Raw genomic sequence first — 18,499 nt, 5'->3', positions numbered from 1 at the left:
AAGTAAAGTAAATAAATAAGTAAAGTTTCTTTGTTTAAATGTAACCATGTATCCTATACATATTTCTGCCGAATTCCAACCTTTTATTTACCAGAAAAGACATTCATAAATAAAAACATATTTTTTTTTATATACAAACATTGTTTGAAAACAGATTTTAATGCCATTCTATTAGCATTTCCAACACATCTGATCTACCTCATTGCACATCCCCTTAGAAAAGTAGTAGTTGTTGAGGGTGTGGAAGTGCATCGTTAAAACATTGCAACACTAAACATGATGCAGAAAGTTGACGGCACGCCAAGCATTTAAGTGATTTGAAGACCATTTCATACTGATGATCTCAAATAGTTACGCAACCATATGTTACCAAGTATGGGATATTCAAGGATTCACTTCCTTTGCTTGTGACAGAGACATGAGCTATTTAAAAAAAATGTTTCAAATTGGCTTATTCAGAATATGATATTAATGACAAAAAAAAACACATCCAAACCTAATAAGTAGATAATCATGGTAATGGTCAAACAACAAGTTGAATCTCAGTAGAATTGGTCAATAGAACAAAAAAAGAGATTGTTTGAAAGAAAACCTTTCCTAGCAGCATTTAAAGACAAAGCCGTCTAGGACATCACATCCAGTTACTATTGAAGATTTATCCTTTTTATGTCTTAATTTTAGTTTCTAATAAAAAAAAGCATGGTGTGAGTCATCTTATCTGTAACAATGAATCTTATTTCCTTAAAGGTGTCAAGCGCGAACAAGAAAATTTATTTATTCAGTCTTAAGGGGAAATATAATTATTTTGTATGCAAGAATTAGTTGAAATTTGAAGAATAAATGCAACTCTGCTGCCTTTTCATATTTCATTTTGTGACTAGCTAAAATAATTTACCCATGAGCAAAATCACATTGACTTCATTTTCTTTTGCATTACATCTGAATTTGTGACCATGTCATGTAGTTTAAAGTATTGTGAATACAGGTGCCAGGAAAAGCTGCTTTGAACATGCATAGACTAATTTTAAGCCAGATTTTCTTTTCGCAGGAGTCAGAAAAATGCTCTTACATTAGTTCAAAGTGACAGTTCTGTGTCCCGCTTACACCATGTAATTGACAATATATTTACCTCTGCACTACAGAAGAAATAACATACTGAGATGCTAAGCTTACAACATTGCCCATAGTTCCATGGACAAAACAAGCATAACAGAGATGGCATCCTGTTTGTGAATATTTCTAATAAATATGTTTCATTTGCATGTGCCTGATAATACATTTAATAAATAAAACCTGTGTCTACACTATGACAGCTCTGTCAGTCACAGGTAACAGATCCACAGAAATCCTCACGAAGACACAAATGTAAGCGTAGCGTAAAAGGCCATCCACGCAAAACATCATCACCTATAGAAGAGCAAAGAAATCACAGAAAAACAATCAATGACAACTGAATGGTTTATGCTTTCTCAAATATAATGACCGCGGCAGAGAGATACAAGAGACTAGAATCAGGGCAAAAATGTTATTATGGTTCACCCAAAAATTATTTTAGTCTTCATTACCTCACCCTCAAGTTGTTCCAAATCTGTATACATTTCTTTGTTCTGATGAACACAGAGAAAGATACATGGATGCTTGTAACCAAACAGTTCTTGGCAACCATTGACAAAAATAGTAGGCAATATTTTTTATACATTTCTTTATTGTGTAAAATACAAAAGAAGATATTTTGAAGAATGTAGAAAAGCAAACTGTTCTGGGGCACTTTTGACAACCATTGTCATTTTTCCTTCCATGGTAGTCAATATTGCCTCAGAACAGTCGGTTGCTAACGGCTGCTATCTTCCAAATATCTTTTGCTGCGTTCAACCGGACAAAGAAATTCAAACATGTTTGAAACAACTAGAGGGTGAGTAAAGTTTTGTTTTGGGACAAACTGTCTATAATTTAGGTAAATAATGACTTATTACTTTTTTTTATTATATTACACATACACACACACACACACACACACACACAAGGGTGGTGTACGTGGTTGATGATTAAGTAGTCTGTCTGCATCATACCGGTCTCTACCATTCGATGACTACAGCAAGTGTTCTGATGAAATATGTGTGGTCTCTTCCTGTGTCTGCACATCATTCAGAATGTGTGTCCAGCCTTTATCACTATATCATACTTGCACTGCAAATATGAAAGTGTGTGTCTCACCACCTCAGAGGGCTCTGGTCTCTGCCTCAATCTTCCTCTCTCCATGTGTGTCAGTGTCTGGAAGGCTGATGGTTTGCCTCACAGCAATCTCTGGCCCTCCGCCATAAATACTTAACAAGTACTGCCATGTTTCCTCAGAAATCTGCCCATAGTCTGCTCCTACAATGCAACACATAGAATCATTTACAAATAAGGAATGTTGTGTTATACTTATTTTCTGAGTCTGTGGGTTGCCTGAACTAGTTGACTAATCAGCTTAAAAGGAAGACCTGTGATATTAATTTGGATATGGGTATACCTGACCCGATCAGGCATGTTTCTTAGAGGGCGTTCACATAAGATGCATTCTTGCAATCAAAAATAGATGGAGAGAATGCAGAGAATATCGAGAAACATGATAAAAAGCTGAACTCTTTTTATCTTGACACACCTTAAATAGCAACGCTAGTGAGGGGAACATTATGAAAAACATGACATTAATGACTTAAAATGGCCCCATAACACATCCCTTAATGAAACATTGAGAAATATTGTTTTAACAGATATGAGTCACAGACAAGCAGATGTAAGAGACTGAATGCGTGCTCATGCTGCCCATACCCTGTTTGAGCTGGATATGTCCGCTTTTTATAACTGCAATCTTGCTGTTGTCAATTGGACCTGGCGGCTCTAGATCAGCAGAGAGAGATACAGAGGCAGGAAAAATTATGACCTTTATTGTGCATAAGCAAACGTTTCCTTCAAAATACTCAGAGTGGTAAAGACTTATTTGAAGTTTATAAACAGGAGGGTGTGTGTGCATAGTGTTGATGTATGTGAATGTGAAACAGATTAAGTGTATTTGGATTAAAAAGTGTGTTTGTTTTACACACATACTCTTAAATCTGATGGCACTGCAGGGGTGTTGCTAGACCCCTTTTACTGGGGCACTTGCCCCAGTATAAATCTGCTGTGCCCCAGTATAAATTTGCATAATTATATATATGCAACGTAGTAACCTAAGTCACACTTCTCCAAATACACAAACTAGTGCCGTACTTTCGCGCAGAAATTCATGTCCATGCATGTCTCTGTGTGTGTTTCCTTGCCATAACTGCAGCACGCAGCTGCACCACAAGTTGTATTTCTTTGAGCTGTACAGTGCGCACGCAGGCACACAAGGGTCCACATCAGGACGACACGCGACTAATGTAGGCTATGAAAACATGACGAAACTGATATAAGTTTCTAAATAATATTGGTAATCTTATTCTGGCTTGATCAAAAATAGTCCCTGTAGATGGACATCAGAATTTTGTGTTCAATGCAAGGAAATGGAAGCAGAAAGGAGAGACGATGAGTTTGAGGGAGGTAAGACTTAATAAACAAACTAGCCTACTGTACTTCCCCAGACAGTAAGTTCTCAGACATTAGAGGAAAATGTGTCTGTAAAATTGTATTGTTGCTTAGAAAAACATTTTGTCACCTTGGAATTATAAAGTTCTATCTGCAGTCTGATCAGATTTGAGATATTGAGCTTGAAGGTTTTTGCATTTAGCAAAAATGATATGAGGAACAAATCTCTTTTATACATGAAAAGGACAGAGACCCTAAATGTATTCCAAATGTACAATACCAACATTTTCTGAAATTTGATCCTGACTGGTCCTCTTGAGTGCATTCAAAGTGCTGATTGGCTCTTGCAGATAGAACCTTACAGCACTAAATTATTATTAGATTTTGTAGATAGAAACTTTTGTTTTCTTTAAAAAAAAAACATAGCATCATGTAAATAAGTTGTCACAGAATAGGAATATGTGAATAACAAAATTTTGAGACGATTTTTTTCTGTACTTTCAAAAATTTCTAGCTCTAGTTTAGGACATTACATAAAAAGTTGTCAGCACCTATGGCTGAGATAACTATGTGCTATTATAGGCAATATAGTTTAATGCAGTAGCCTACAGTTGATTCAAAAAATGAACCTGGCTTGGCTGTGAAAATATTCTTTTTTTTAAGATAAAATATGTTATATGTTATAAGTTGGATCCATAAAACGATTGGTTTCTTGAAATATTGTAATTGTATGTAAATTCTTGAAAATATGTAATTATTGTGTAATGAATGCAGATGTACAAAAAAAAGTTTATGTTCAGTATGTTGAAGATATTTTTAAATACAAAAATGTTTATCTTCCCCAGTTTTGTTGCACTGTAGGAATAGTGGTCTAAGCGAGAGAAGTTTGTATGCACATTTCTTCTACACAGCAGGTTTTTATGAAAAAAGTGATAGAAAAAGTAATGGGGGCCTGTGCCCCAGTAGAGCTTTAGGTCTAGCAACGCCCCTGTAGCTCTGATGGTGCAGCTGAAATCGAAGGGCAAAGCATGTAACCATTAAAGGTGACATGTGTAATTTCACTGTTTGCCTCTAGGTTGCAAACAGGTTAAGGTCTTGCTATAATCTCACATATATGGTTGAGCCAATGTTGCTGCTTATCAGGACACTAAAACAAACAGAGCAAAGCATTGAAAGCACTGGAGTGTTTACCCTTTTAGTGAGTGTTTTAACGTCACATTTAAAAGAAATGTGGACAAATGACTTTTGTCGATACAGTTTACATAACAGATTAATACTGTTCAGACACAGAAAGTATCAGAATCATTCCAGCACATAAACAGGCTTTCACTGCACAGTCTTGAAGAATGCTTGGATTCATGTTGGTGTGTATGAGAGTGTGCATGTTGGTGTGTATGAGAATACCATTATCTTTGCCCTTGACAAAGTTCTCCCATTCTCTGAACCACTGCATGCTGATGCACAGAATGACTGTAGGAGCTTCCTCAGCCTGAAACTCCTTATTTAACTACAGATGGAGAGAGGGAGAGAGAGCGAGCGAGAGAGAGAAAAAAAAAAAATCACAAATGATATTACCCTCAAACTCTGTCTTATAGTCTGACCTGTCAAAAAAAGTCAATATTTAAAAGTGTCTTACGACACGGCTAAAACGAATATGTTGTTTTAGATGTAATGTAATGTGTATACAAGATTTAAGGTTAAAAAATGCTGTATTTTCCACATACCGTGCATGTTTGTATCTTATCTTTGCCCCACCTCTCTGAAAAGCACATATTTTTCACAAAGCTCATCGCTCTGAAAAGCGAGGTGTGCTATGATCGGCCAGTTAACCAGTACACAGGGATTGGTCGACTACTGCAAGCGTGTGACGGAAATGGGTGGCCTTACCATATTTGGTACATCAGGTTCTAAAGCAATTGTACTGACAGGTACGCCCACCTTAATTGCATATACAATTGGATGGTCTTGTTCAAATCATACTGTGAACTGACGTAGATTTGTGTGGGTGTGATTACACAAGACGTTTCAAGCTAGTCTGGGTGAGCATTCGCTTTTAGATAGTATGCATCTTTTGTTACGACACTTACATTTTTGCAATTTTACGTGTCTAATACGTGCATGGGCAACTTATAACATACCAAAGACACAGAAAAACACATATTCACGCCATATGACCCATTTATATAACAGTTTGGAGCTCTCAATTATGTTATAAAAAAAATATTATAAAAAAACACCAGAGGGGTGATTGACATGTTTTTAAGCTTTAGAAAAACTGGTAATGTGTTTTTAAAATGAATAACCTTTTAAGATCATAAATATTAGAGCATAAGTTTGATCAATCCCATATGAGGTCTGTGTTTCATTACTTTTCAAGCCCAAAGTTATGGAGGCTTTCCAAGAACATTACGCTCCTCCCAAGTGGAGTTTTCACAATATTTTATGTAAATACAGTAGGTCTGAACTGACACAGTAGAAGAACACATCCCTATCACGCAGTATTTATGCTATGGATCTGGTGATGAACAGTGTGCCAAATGATGACATATTATTTAACGTGATAATATCACTTAACAGTCAGCAACTTGTCTTTACATGAACTTCACCGAGACGTATATAATGGTAAAATAATTTGTTCACCTTGATAAAGGTGTCTATCTCCTGTTTCCGCCGTTTGGCTAAAGCCTCGATTTCTACTTGGCAGATGGCGCACACATATAAGTGATTTACTGCCGGGCCTCCCCCAAACCTGTAAAAATACTTCAAAACATGAATAACTGCACAAACAGTACAAAAAAGCAAAGACATAACTCAACAATGTTTACATTACACTAGGGATGGAGAACTTTGACCAATTCATCATTTACTCAACATCATGTTGTTCCAAACCTTATTAATTTTCCTGTTCTGATGAACACAATGGTAGATATGTTCTGGAACATAATTGACTACCGTGGTAGGTACAATTCAAATGGTAGTCAAAGGTGCCTTAAAACTGCTTGCTTTCTGACATTCTTCAAAATATCTCTTTTTGTGTTGAACAGAACAAAAAATATTTTATATATACTTTTACTAAGTCAATGGTGTTCCAGAACCAGCAAAGGTCATAAATATCCCGAAAACTTGTGTTTAATATATGTGTATTACGTACCTGTTATACAGATATTCCCACACATTCTGAGGCAGGATCACTACCAGATCATCCATATAATGGTACTTAGTAGGAGGGATACCTGAATTAAAGGCAGGGTCCAGAAAATGTTTTTGTCACGTTGGTTGGAAATCTCTTTACATCTTGATAGCAGTCAAGTGATCAAATAATATTTTTATAAATTATAAATCGTCTGTGAAAGGCATAGGATCAAAAAACTTTAGCCCAATCAAAACGCTCTGGCCAAACGCTGTGACTGGTCATGTGTACATTTTCGGCCAACGTATTTTGCATACCACTGCGCACATCATACGTCATCAGTGGGAATATAATTTCAGTGCTAGCAGGCTAAAGTTAGCACCTTTCCAAATCAACCACCCCACCTTTAAGCTTTTACCACTATAGTAACTGAACTGATTATCTCTCAATCAATGTGCATTTATTAACACAAACAGCAATGAAACCTTGATTTCATGGTTTCATCGGATGGAGGTGAATTCTCATCATGAGTCATGAATGCCCACTATACTGTAATTAAACACACTCCATCTCATCCAAAATTTAGATGAATAATTGTGGTGATGTTCATGTGGTTATTACCTCCATGTTGACAGAGGAAAGTGTGGTTGGTAATGGGCCCCGGCTCAGTGAACGTGTTGAACTTGTTAAGCCATTCTCTGGAGATGTAGAACTGCAGGAGACTGGGCTCTTTTAAATTAGCCAGAGCTACAACCTTCTGTCTTTCTCTCACAGACTCCTCACTGCTCTTCCTGTGAGATACAATAGCAGTAAGGAGACATATAACATTAAAAACATATCATAACGCCTACTTGTTTAATTCTTCAAATGTTTGTCTCCATTGACAGCCATCATGTTTTGAATGCAATTTACGAATTTAATCTATAAAAATATACTATATATGTATATGCTGTTTTACCATTGAACATTTATTAAGGGACAGTTCATCTAAAAAGGAAACGTCTGTCATCATTTAATCACCCTTATTCTGTAAAGATGTCTTTGTTCTGATGAACACAGAGAAATATATTGGAAGAAGGCTCGTAACCAAACAGTTCTTGGCCAAAAAAGTCAATGGAAGTCAAAAGTGCCCCAAAATTGTTTTCTTTCCTATATTTTTCTAAATATCTTCTTTTGTGTTCAACAGAACAAATATATTATAAAGCAGTATGGTGCTACTGTTGTGTATTTCCTATCCTATCTGCTGCTGCTTCCATTTATTAACTCATACACACATCTGTATGGATGGTACACATACTTATCTATTCATCACTATGGACCATGCTGTTGACTTCATGTTATTTCACCTTAAATGTTTACTGTGTTCATTACGCTACTTCAAAAGTTAAAGCCTACATTATTATTGACATGAAAACATGGCTGCCATCGTGGTGATCCTCCCTTCACTGTTTCAAAAAGCTAGCCGATTTATTTGGCTGCACTCTTCATCTCACAAAACATGTATGGTGCTGAATAGGACATGTACCTGTAGAAGAGAACGTATGCTTCAGCGTTCTGCACTACGGTCTCGTGCACCTCTGTTACATATTGATCGTCAAACTCGTACCACTGTCCATTTATCACATTCTGACTGTATGCTATGTAATGTCCACCTGTCCAAAAGAGAAAAAATATTTTTATTCATAATACACCACAGGTAACATTTTGTCTCCTTTCTATAAAAAGATTTGGGTTTTGGGTTCTCAATTGTGTTGCTACATTTCACAATATAATATAAATGCAACTCACTGCCAGCAGTGCCATGGTGACAGATGACAGACAGCAGGTCATAGGTAGTAATCTGAGAGGGGCTCTCCTTAGCCAGGAAGGGTTTGAGATCCAAACCCTCCAATGGGAATGACACATGGCTATTTATCTTAAATGAGTACATGACCTCATGCCTGAAGCGCTTCAGGTGAATGCACAAAATCTGCAGAGGGGAACACACAAACCCTTATTGTAAATACCAGTTGTACAGAAAAAGGCTTAAAAGAGATAATAAATTAGGGGAACTGACTTCTGGTAGACGAAGAACTTTACAATATTTCACACCATTTCTCAATCTAGAAAATTTCAAACATAAAACAAACTGTAATGTTTCATATACAAACGTATAACCATAACTACTGCATTTTAAAATGTTGATTACACATATTGTATTTTTGCTTTTATAAGAAAACATACTTTTTACATCGTTCACAGCTGTACATGTTGTCTCCTGTTGGGGGAATCAAAATATCAAAAATAAAAAAACATCCACTTAACTGTCATCATTACTATCATATACACTGAATATGTTGTTCTTACCCTTCAACTCATCAGCAGCAAAAAAAGCTGCCAGGCAGTCCTCCAGCGTAACCATAGGGCCCCAAAACCAGCTGGGAATACAGGACACCACAATCCTATATACAAAACAAATGTGTTTATATTAACAGATCCAAACCTGCTGGCAATACAATTATATTTTTTATATTCAAGTTTTCATTTGGTGAACAAAATGAATAACTGAAGGACTATACTGATTTACCCACATCCTCTTCATGGGTGGTTGACATGAAATACCATTGGGAAGGTGATTCTCAAATTCTTATACATTTTAAGTCTTGACCTCATTATAAACTATTCTGTAGTTCGCAATCTCTCACTATACCGTCGTATGGACTCCATGATGTAGGAGATCCAGCCATGGGTGACATAGCCATCCGTGTAGACACCAGTTTTAACAGGGGCACTCTGGTGGATGGAGGAATGGAGTTTGGCCAAATCCTCTTTACCGGGAATAGGCAAGGACAGGTCCTGAAATGTCTCGACTCTTGTTGACACCTATTAAGACACTATTTTATTTTAAAAATATAATAATATTTTTGGGAATAGTTCTCCCAAAAGTGGTCCGTATTGACTTGACCATAATCATTTTTAGTCATGCTATGGAAAGTCAATGGGGATCATTTTTTGAGTGAACTATTCCTTTAATGAAAACTACTATTCCATCTTCTAGAAATCACTTTGAGGCATATAAAAAGAAGGTGCATAACTGACTTCTGTTTCAGCTGAAATGTAGTGTCAAGTATGCTATTTGATGCCCTCTAGAGGCCAAAAAGTTTAATACATGTTCCCTCACCCGGTCGCATGTCAAACACTGAACAAGACTCAAAATGGATCCATCAAAAATGTCTGAAATAACACTGCGGAAACGGGACTTCTTCTTTTTCTTGGTTCCCAGGAGCATCTGAGCTATAGAACAAGCAATAATAATGGTTATTTTGCACGAATCCAAACATTTTTTACAGCCAGCTTTTGTAATCTAAATTTAAATTGGACATGTGAGAAAGCACACCTTTTTTTAAAGTGTAAGTGGGACCAGTTCTGAGAGGGCTTGACCTCGGTGGACTGCTGGAGAGTTTGGCATGCCGCTCCTGTACACTGTGGATGGGGCTACAGGGACGAGAAGATGGACAGTTCATGGAAGCTTCATTATCAGGCTCTGCAAGAACAGAGAGATGACAAGATTTCATATTTAATATGCTTCCACATTATAAAAAAGGACCTCATCCTGAACATTATAAACAAATTTTGTTTATATTTTTATAAAAAAAGATATACACTCATCATACCTGTATTTCCTGGTGCTTGCACAGTAGTGGACGAAGTGGCTGCCTCTGTTTCTCTCTCTGTCTGTCCCTCCTGGGCAGCCGTGTCAACATCTGCATCCTCATCCATTTCTCGTGTCCTCTCCTCACCTCTTCTCTCCTTCAGCCTCTCTTTCTCTGAGATCACTCCATTCCCTCTCATTCCAACACACTCATCCTGGATCAGCAGCTCCGCTTCTCCTACCGACCGCTCTCCATCACCTCTTTCACTGCCTGATCCGGAGTCACACGACTGGAATTCGTCCTCAGAGGGGCTTCGGTCTCCATCGCCATGGTTACGGTTATCAAAGCTGCGATCGTAGATGATGTCTGAGATTGCAGCACCATAGTCTGTCAAGGGCTCTTTTAGCTCCTCGTGAAGTTGGTCCATCAAACACCGTAAGAACTCCTGAGTGTCCTACAGATTGAGATGACACGAAAAGTGTTTTTCAGACGTATTTTATTGTTAACTGCATTTGGTTGATGTTTTTTTCATTACAAACACATAACAAGACTTAAAATAAAAATCTATTGCAATGCATCACAGTTCTTAAACATTTCAGGAACGCTACACAAAAATGTATATTCTGAATTTCAAATAATTTACATTAATTATCATAAGAGAAACAACTAATGTCATTTATATGTATCTTAATATACATTATATTTACTTAGGACTTGTGTTGGGATTTAACACAAGCTTGGAAGTCAATAATTCTGACTGTCAATAATCAATAACACAGCTGTAGAAAAGAATGCTGTCAACAACAAAGTTAGCTGTCTAAACAAATTCCTTAGCACAAAGACTTTGTAAACAGCTATGTTTACCAAATATATCTACCTGTTGAGCGTAGCCTCGAAACATAGGGTTTACTAGTTTGATGCCATGAAAGAGACTAGTAGGAACAACATAACTCGGCCTGCAAAGAGTATAGAACAAAAAGAACAAAGACACATAAGGTTTATATGCTTACAACTGCTCTGTAGAGCATTCTTTATTAGGTTAACCTTGGATTGTGTTTGGCAATTTAATGTTAGTTACCGTTTTTTGTGCCAGAGTTCAGAGACAAGCTTCTGGTAGCTTTTACACAATGCTGGCTTCTTATCTGTCCGCACCAACCCACTGCAATCCAGGAAAAACTGAGTCAAAGGAGGGCTAGAAAGAGATAGAACAAGAGTCAAATTTCAGTTAAATTCCAGTTTTCTGATGATTTAAGTTTTGATGATTAGAAAAAAAGCTCACCAGTTAGATAAAGCCTGCAGAGCAGCATTCATATAACACGAGTTGCCAATGTTCTTCATCCCTGTGAGACCTTAAAAGGTGAACCAACAAAGCAAAAGTTTAAGCATCACCCCTTGAAACACCTGCCTAAAATGTATGGTCATCAAGTAAATCCACCAAAACAATGTTTGTTTTCTTAACTTTACTATTAAACATTGATTTTAAGTGCATATAACTCTGCAGATTTGGAATGCTCTTTTTAAGATTTTATCATCTTTCCATCTTTCATACAGAAAATCTGTATACATGATGTCTGGGCCAACTAACACCTTGGGCCCGTTTCAGAAAGGAGGTTTTGTGAAAACTCTGAGTATATCAACCCTGAACTGAGGGAAACTCTGGGTTTTCCGTTTCAAGTGTGAGATATGTCAAACAAGAGAAAGCGGGGTAAAACAAGCCCGTTTTTAAAAGAGATGTAACTTATACTCAGAGTCAGTAACCATAGAAACTTACTCTGTGAACCTAACCAGGTCGGGAGCAGGTTTTCTGTGGTAAACCCAGAGTTTCTCTCGATCTCCTTCCCCTTTTTAATGCGCAAGTGGTGTACCTCATTCATTAATACAGTCATTCATGAAACACATTTTGATCCCACAGAGACCATCTCAGTGACTAAAATCTCATATGTGCTTTTATAGAGGATCCTGTATGTAAAGAGGCTGCATTAAATCATATGGAAGTTTTCTTTGATTTCAGAAGAGAAATTTAGGCATCGAGTGGAATTTTGTCATTTCCCTGTGCATTTTTATCAAAACTGTACCATTTTTCTTTACAGTGAATTAGACATATCAAAATATATCTCATCCATCCTTACATCAATAACATCAGCCATCGTGGCCATGTATTACATCAGAGCAGATTCTTTCCCTTACATGTTCTCAAAATTGTTAGTTTTCTATGGAAGATAATATATGACATAATAAAGTATGCAAAAAAGTGCATGAATAAAGAAAAGAATAAATACAGACAAATGCATTGATAAAGGTAATAAACACTTAATTTAGACGTGCAGCGATTCCTAACCAAAACTGCTCCGAGAAGGGTTCGAACCGATGATCACTCTGAATTTGACACTAGAGTCTGACATACTAAAAAGTGTCCCATACACCATGCTGTCTCAAAAGGCTCACTATAGTACTCATGACGATTATTACTCATTATTTCAGATTTATTCCTGTTGTTTCATTCATTTATTCACTCATTTACTTATTAATTTGTTTGTTTATTGGTACATTTATCTTTTTATCTATTTAAACTTAAGTCATCTACACATTTAAGCACATAAGTTAATCAACTGTATGCAAAAAAAAAAGTGTGCCTCGCTCTCAAGCGCTTTCTGCCGCCATGTTGATTTTTTGGTGCCGCTGCCATGGTGAATCGTAATTTTGTAGCTCCATTGATCATGGGTTGTCGTAGTTGTGCAGCAAGCACTTAACTCAAGGGAAATCTACACAAAGTTGATAGAACTAACTCAAATACGCTGTTCTGAAACCCAAAACTCAAAGTTTCGCATCTTGGTTTTAAACAACTCAAGAGTTTACATTTTAACTTGGTGTTGGTTGAACCTCCTTATTGAAATGGGTCCCGTGTCTACAATAGATGCGTCGCAACACAAAGATATTAGAAACACATTAGAACCCATTATAATTTTACATTTTGTCCACACTGGATGCGGCTTGACGCGACAAACCCATTGAAATCAAGCAGGTAGATATGTCGCATCGCTGTTGCATCCGGTGTAGACGCGGTGTAAGAAGCAAGGATGTTATCTTGTGTTAAAGATTTGTGTTGATAAAACGTAAACTGTACTCAAAAGCCTAAACTGATGAACGACTATTATGTAGGTTTTAAAATGTTATCAAAATTCAAAAGATTCTCATCTCATTGTTAATACCTCTAGGTTTGATGTCATCCTCTTCAGATTCTGAGCCTTCCTCATCTGCCACTGCGATAGGCACCGCCTTCAATGGGTGACATCCTGTGTGGGGTAGAGGATCCTTGGAGAAGGAATTTTATAAAATAATTTAAGTGATGACAAAATAGAAGATAGGTGCACTATTTTAAAACACAAGCATTAAAAGCGACAGTTCACCCAAAACATTTAAATTATGTCATAATTTACTCACCCTCATGTCATTTCAAACCTTTCTTTCTTCTTTCTTTCTTTCGAGAACACCAAAGAAGATATTTTGAAAATTGTTGTTAACAGGCACCCAATCATTTTGGGTCCATACAATAGAAGTAAATGGGTAGGGTTAGGTTACCACTTTCTTCAGAATATCTTATTTTTAATTCATCAGAAGACAGAATTTCATACAGGTTTGAAATCACAAAGTGGTGAGTAAATGATGATAAGTTTTTTTAATTTTGGGGTGAGTAGTCATCATAAAAACGTGTTACACTCTGAAATAACTTAACACAATTCTAAAAACTAAATCCATAGTGCATTCAGGGAGTTATCATGATTTTAATAAACAGACAGTTTTACCTGTTCAAGAGGTTTGCAGCGGTGAGCTACTGGTATAGGTGTAACAGGCTTTGGTTCCAGAAACACCTCCCTTTCACAGACATAACACCACACCCTGAATGTGGTCAGGTTTACTGTCAGATTGTGCTTTTTGGCCTGAAAAAACAAGAGGATGCATTGCACATAGGCAAAACAAACTGAAGACGGAGACTATGAGAAAATAAGATATTGGTAATACAGTATGCTAAATAGAACGCATGAGTATAAACAGATAGTAGAGGTGAATAAGATACTACAAAAAACAAAGCTCTCACCTGTGCATGTATAGTACTGTGATCTGAATATGATTCTCCACAGCCTACATAATGACAGTCACACTGTGGGCAGGAAAACAAAGCAAAATACAAATATTCAAGACTATTCAAGATATTCTTGGCTGGATCTGGCGATGAGGTTATTAGATTAGATTAGATTCAACTTTATTGTCATTACACATATACAAGTACAGTGTAACGAAATGTAGTTTAGGTCTTACCAGAAGTGCAATAAGCAAGTGCAGGATATACAGTGTATATCTGTATATATGCTGACCAAAACCTTTCTACATGCTTAAAAAAAAATCAAAGAGTATATCTGCCATTAGGCTCCCTTACCTGTAAACAAGCCCAGAGGTTGGGACCACCTACACCACATGACTGACATGTGCCCTTTAATAAAAAGAAACTATAAAATGTAATACACATACATTATTAAAATGAAACATCAAAGTATTAGTAATACTGCATTTCAAACCTTTGATTTCTGAGTAAGTTCTTCTTTAGTAACTTCGCCGGTAGAGTCCAAATGAGGACACAGATCCCCGCTGTCAGTCATCTTTCAGTATCAACTCCCTCTACAAAAACAAAACAGCAGGGACTGGACTGAATTGTGTAGAGCAAGCTTTGAAAACCACTGGAACAATATCAAAGAGATTCAAAAACATCCTTGATAATAACTCTCCCATAAAACTCAAGTTTCAGTATTAGTCTGAAAAAGAGGCGTTCAAGTACTTCCATATCTTGCACATTTGGTCCTCACAAGGTTCAGGTTGTAGGACGCTAGTCAAAAACTGCTGTTTCATGCGCCTAGCACGACTGATGCGCAGAGAGGAACTGATCTGCTTCCATAGGAACTTTCACTTAATATTAATACGTTATAGCAAGGAAATAAAAGCCCGGCACAAAAATAAGTATTTACCTGCATCTTATAAAGCTAAATGTACTTTGACCGGCAGTCTGAAAAATACATAAAACTCAAGTTTCTCAACAACCTGATAAACACGCTCTGCATACATGAAATATAAATAATAAGCCAGTGAGCAAACAGCTGCTGCATCTGTGGTCGTCATACACATTCTTAAACGCTCCAGTTCTTCTAAATATCACCATCAGCCATCATAAATCGCCTTTTAAACATCACGGTCCTGCAGAATAAACAGGCCGTATTTCCACTCGGGCTGCAAAACACTATTCAAGCGCTTGCAGCCGACATGATGTTATCTACGCAAATAAACAGTGACATTCAAGCTCAACCGTGCGAACGATAAAAACAGTTATTTACCTGTGAGGAAGAAACACAATCAACACTCACAGATGATCATTTTAAGGGCAACTTGTGTTATTTAAAAGAGCCGCAGCTGCAGTGGGCTAACAGCGGACTAAAAAGCATCCATACTGAATACAGCACGACTACGTCACAGTGTTGACCTCAGCCAATGAACGCTTTCGTACATAGGCATGCTTTTGTCTATCTTGTCTCAACACTATTTACCGATGTAAGTATTATTATTTATATATAGAGGTTGTTCTAAGTGCTAATGTTTTTGTTGTTGTTGTTTTCCTGTCATATAATTAGCTGATTCTGGATCAGCCCTTGGTTCCACTTGTGTTCGACTTCACGCGGCGCTGCGGCGCAGACATATCAAAACACCGGTCCGCGAGAGCTTTTCTGTTCTAAACTGTTCTCGCGGTAGATTGATGTCATATGCGGATCAGACTGCGCAGTGCTGCATGACAATCATCAGTCAAGGGAGAGTAGTGCTGATCTCTGATCAGGGCTTTTAGCACTGACTCTGACGTCAGCGGAAATTGCGAGAACGCTGGAAAAAGAGGTCCGTCACTTAATAAGCACCACCGACTGTGTGAAGAAAACAGACGCAGTAAGTTTGACTAGAAATATTGAACATCGTATTTACAGTTGCATTAAAATTATGCCACCGGGTAAGAATTTTCGGAGGAGGAAAGATGATTCATCCGACGAGGAAGACGATGAGACGAAAGCCGTGGTCAGGTAACGTAACATTGGAGACTAAGATAAATAACGTTACATTTTGGCCATTTAGAAACAACAGCCGTAGATACACCTTTCTCGGTGTTTTGTTCTTCTTGATTTCTTTGTACATTGCTTATTTTGAAGGCTATTATCTCCGTGAAAATGTACGTGGTATTGAAGTGTGTGATTACGTTTTAAACAGTAACGTTAGTTTACGCCTTTGTCAAACGTTAAAGCATACTGTGTGTGCAATTTAACAAAGCCAGAAATCTTCGCGCTGGAATTTTTGAGATATGAGCTTAGAGATAAACAATATTCTTCGTTACCCTTCCAAGTTTTCCTACAAAAAAATGTGTCTGATTAATACAGAAGCAATATATGTTTGCCTAGGTCCAAATTGGATGAAGCCAAGGAGCTTCAAAGTCTACGAACGAGACAGCATGGAGTGAGGTTGGCACTTGTTTTTGTCTACTGTGCTATTTACTTAAACTTTTGCTGCATATAAAGAAATGTCACCAGAATAAAATATTCATTTATGTTCCCCTTTTTAGCATTGCAACTTTACTTGTTGGAGAGAAGCTTCCTTTGGAGGCTGAGCTTGAGGTATCATTTTGAATAAATTATTTTGTCCATATTGGGGGCTATCTATCTTTTAATGTTATAGTTAATAGATGTGCTAAATTTTGTAATATTTTGTGTATTAGGATGACCCATTTAAACTGAAGACCGGAGGTGTTGTGGACATGAAGAAAGTTAAGGACAGAAACCGAGACATGTATGTGGTATGCATTGGGATTTGAGTCTCTTGTTATGAATGCATGTCATTTTGTAGCGTTTCAGTTTGAAGTTTAGAACAATATTTACATAAATATACAATATTTTAAAGTAAACTTATTATCTAAACGTTCTCCCAACTACAGGACAACTGATGAAAACGACCTGAATCTTGGCACCTCTTTTTCTGCTGAGACTAACAGACGAGACGAAGATGCAGACATGTAGGTGCCCTTGTGTACATTCAGAAATATGTGCACATCTTGAACACTTGTTATATCCCTATGTTCCCTGCATGTGATTGTATTCAGGATGAAGTACATTGAGACCGAATTAAAGAAAAAGAAAGGCATGGTGGAGGCAGAGGAGCAGAAAGTTAAAGTGAAGAATCCCGAGGACCTTCTCTACGAGCTTCCTGAGAGCATTCGTGTCAATTCTGCTAAAAAGACAGAAGAGATGTTGTCTAATCAGATGCTGAGTGGAATTCCTGAGGTGGATCTGGGGATCGAGTAAGTCAAGGCTCAAAGAAGTTTTTCCTCCTATTTTAACACAAGATATTTTTCTCTATGGAAGGTCAATGCCCTCAGTCAAAAACTTGTTTTTCCATATAATTGTTAGTGCAAAGATAAAGAACATCATCAGTACGGAGGAAGCCAAAGCAAAGCTGCTTGCTGAGCAAAGGAATAAGAAGAAAGACAACGGGACCTCCTTTGTTCCCACTAACATCGCTGTAAATTACGTCCAGCACAATCGATGTAAGTGTTCATCTAAATCAGAAGAAAATATCCTGCACTTAATAGTTTGAAATTCAAAGGCACATTTTCAACTTCTCAGTCTATCGCGAGGATGTAAATGCACCCCAGAGACGCCACAAAGAAGAGCCCAAAGCCAGGCCTCTGCGTGTAGGAGACACTGAGAAGCCAGCTCCTGAGGGTAAGGCAAAAATAAAAACACCTGCAGGTTCAATGGCTAACTCCGCTTTCACCATATAAGATAACATTGAAACTTAATGAATGTTTTTATTCAATTTTCAAAATGTTTATTTTTTTATTCCCCAGCATCACCGCCCAATTATCGCAAGAGACCAAATAATGAGAAGGCAACAGATGACTACCACTATGAGAAATTCAAAAAGATGAACCGCCGGTACTAATGTTCCAGCTTTTAGTGAAGACACAGTCAGTTAATCTGGTCCTTTTTTCATTGCCTGAAAGAAATGTGTAAATATTTTTTAGTGTATTGAAAATTGTCTGCAGCTTACAAACAAAAAAGGTTTTGCAATAAAACTTTCTTTCAAAACAATGGTCATATATTGGTCATTT

General features: G+C 37.2%; 2 protein-coding genes across 2 annotated transcripts; one reads left to right on the top strand and one right to left on the bottom strand.

Moving 5' to 3' along the window:
* Positions 1-140: 140 nt before the first annotated feature.
* On the bottom strand, positions 141-16,067 carry usp20 (ubiquitin specific peptidase 20). The gene is made up of 25 exons (XM_056745026.1): positions 15,693-16,067; positions 14,886-14,985; positions 14,747-14,800; positions 14,408-14,470; positions 14,115-14,249; positions 13,521-13,623; positions 11,591-11,660; positions 11,390-11,503; positions 11,189-11,267; positions 10,333-10,765; positions 10,056-10,202; positions 9,840-9,952; positions 9,369-9,541; positions 9,026-9,120; positions 8,903-8,936; positions 8,736-8,781; positions 8,468-8,648; positions 8,205-8,331; positions 7,301-7,470; positions 6,701-6,782; positions 6,190-6,298; positions 4,954-5,056; positions 2,815-2,883; positions 2,215-2,373; positions 141-1,407 (listed from the first exon to the last, which is right to left on the bottom strand). The coding sequence occupies exons 2-24, from the start codon at positions 14,964-14,966 to the stop codon at positions 2,219-2,221; spliced, it is 2,736 nt and encodes a 911-aa protein (XP_056601004.1). The 5' UTR covers positions 14,967-14,985; positions 15,693-16,067; the 3' UTR covers positions 141-1,407; positions 2,215-2,218.
* A 142-nt stretch (positions 16,068-16,209) lies between these two features.
* Positions 16,210-18,479, top strand: c4h9orf78 (chromosome 4 C9orf78 homolog). Its single transcript, XM_056745027.1, has 9 exons — positions 16,210-16,421; positions 16,794-16,853; positions 16,955-17,006; positions 17,108-17,178; positions 17,324-17,401; positions 17,489-17,686; positions 17,796-17,932; positions 18,012-18,110; positions 18,236-18,479. Exons 1-9 carry the CDS (start codon positions 16,342-16,344, stop codon positions 18,328-18,330), a joined length of 870 nt encoding a protein of 289 aa, XP_056601005.1. The 5' UTR covers positions 16,210-16,341; the 3' UTR covers positions 18,331-18,479.
* Positions 18,480-18,499: the final 20 nt, after the last annotated feature.

Source organism: Triplophysa dalaica, chromosome 4 (assembly GCF_015846415.1).
Source record: "Triplophysa dalaica isolate WHDGS20190420 chromosome 4, ASM1584641v1, whole genome shotgun sequence".
Lineage (NCBI taxonomy): Eukaryota > Metazoa > Chordata > Actinopteri > Cypriniformes > Nemacheilidae > Triplophysa > Triplophysa dalaica.
Note: the sequence above shows the minus strand (reverse complement) of the source record. Positions and strands in the feature narration are given on the sequence as shown.

Coding starts and splice junctions, on each gene's coding strand:
- usp20 (XM_056745026.1), bottom strand. CDS start 14,966: ATGACTGACAGCGGGGATCTGTGTCCTCATTTGGACTCTACCGGCGAA. Junction 11,504..11,590: donor CTGCAGGCTTTATCTAACTG/GTGAGCTTTTTT, acceptor ATCTCTTTCTAG/CCCTCCTTTGACTCAGTTTT. Junction 2,374..2,814: donor ACATATCCAGCTCAAACAGG/GTATGGGCAGCA, acceptor GTTGCATTGTAG/GAGCAGACTATGGGCAGATT.
- c4h9orf78 (XM_056745027.1), top strand. CDS start 16,342: ATGCCACCGGGTAAGAATTTTCGGAGGAGGAAAGATGATTCATCCGAC. Junction 16,422..16,793: donor GAGACGAAAGCCGTGGTCAG/GTAACGTAACAT, acceptor ATGTTTGCCTAG/GTCCAAATTGGATGAAGCCA. Junction 16,854..16,954: donor ACGAGACAGCATGGAGTGAG/GTTGGCACTTGT, acceptor TCCCCTTTTTAG/CATTGCAACTTTACTTGTTG.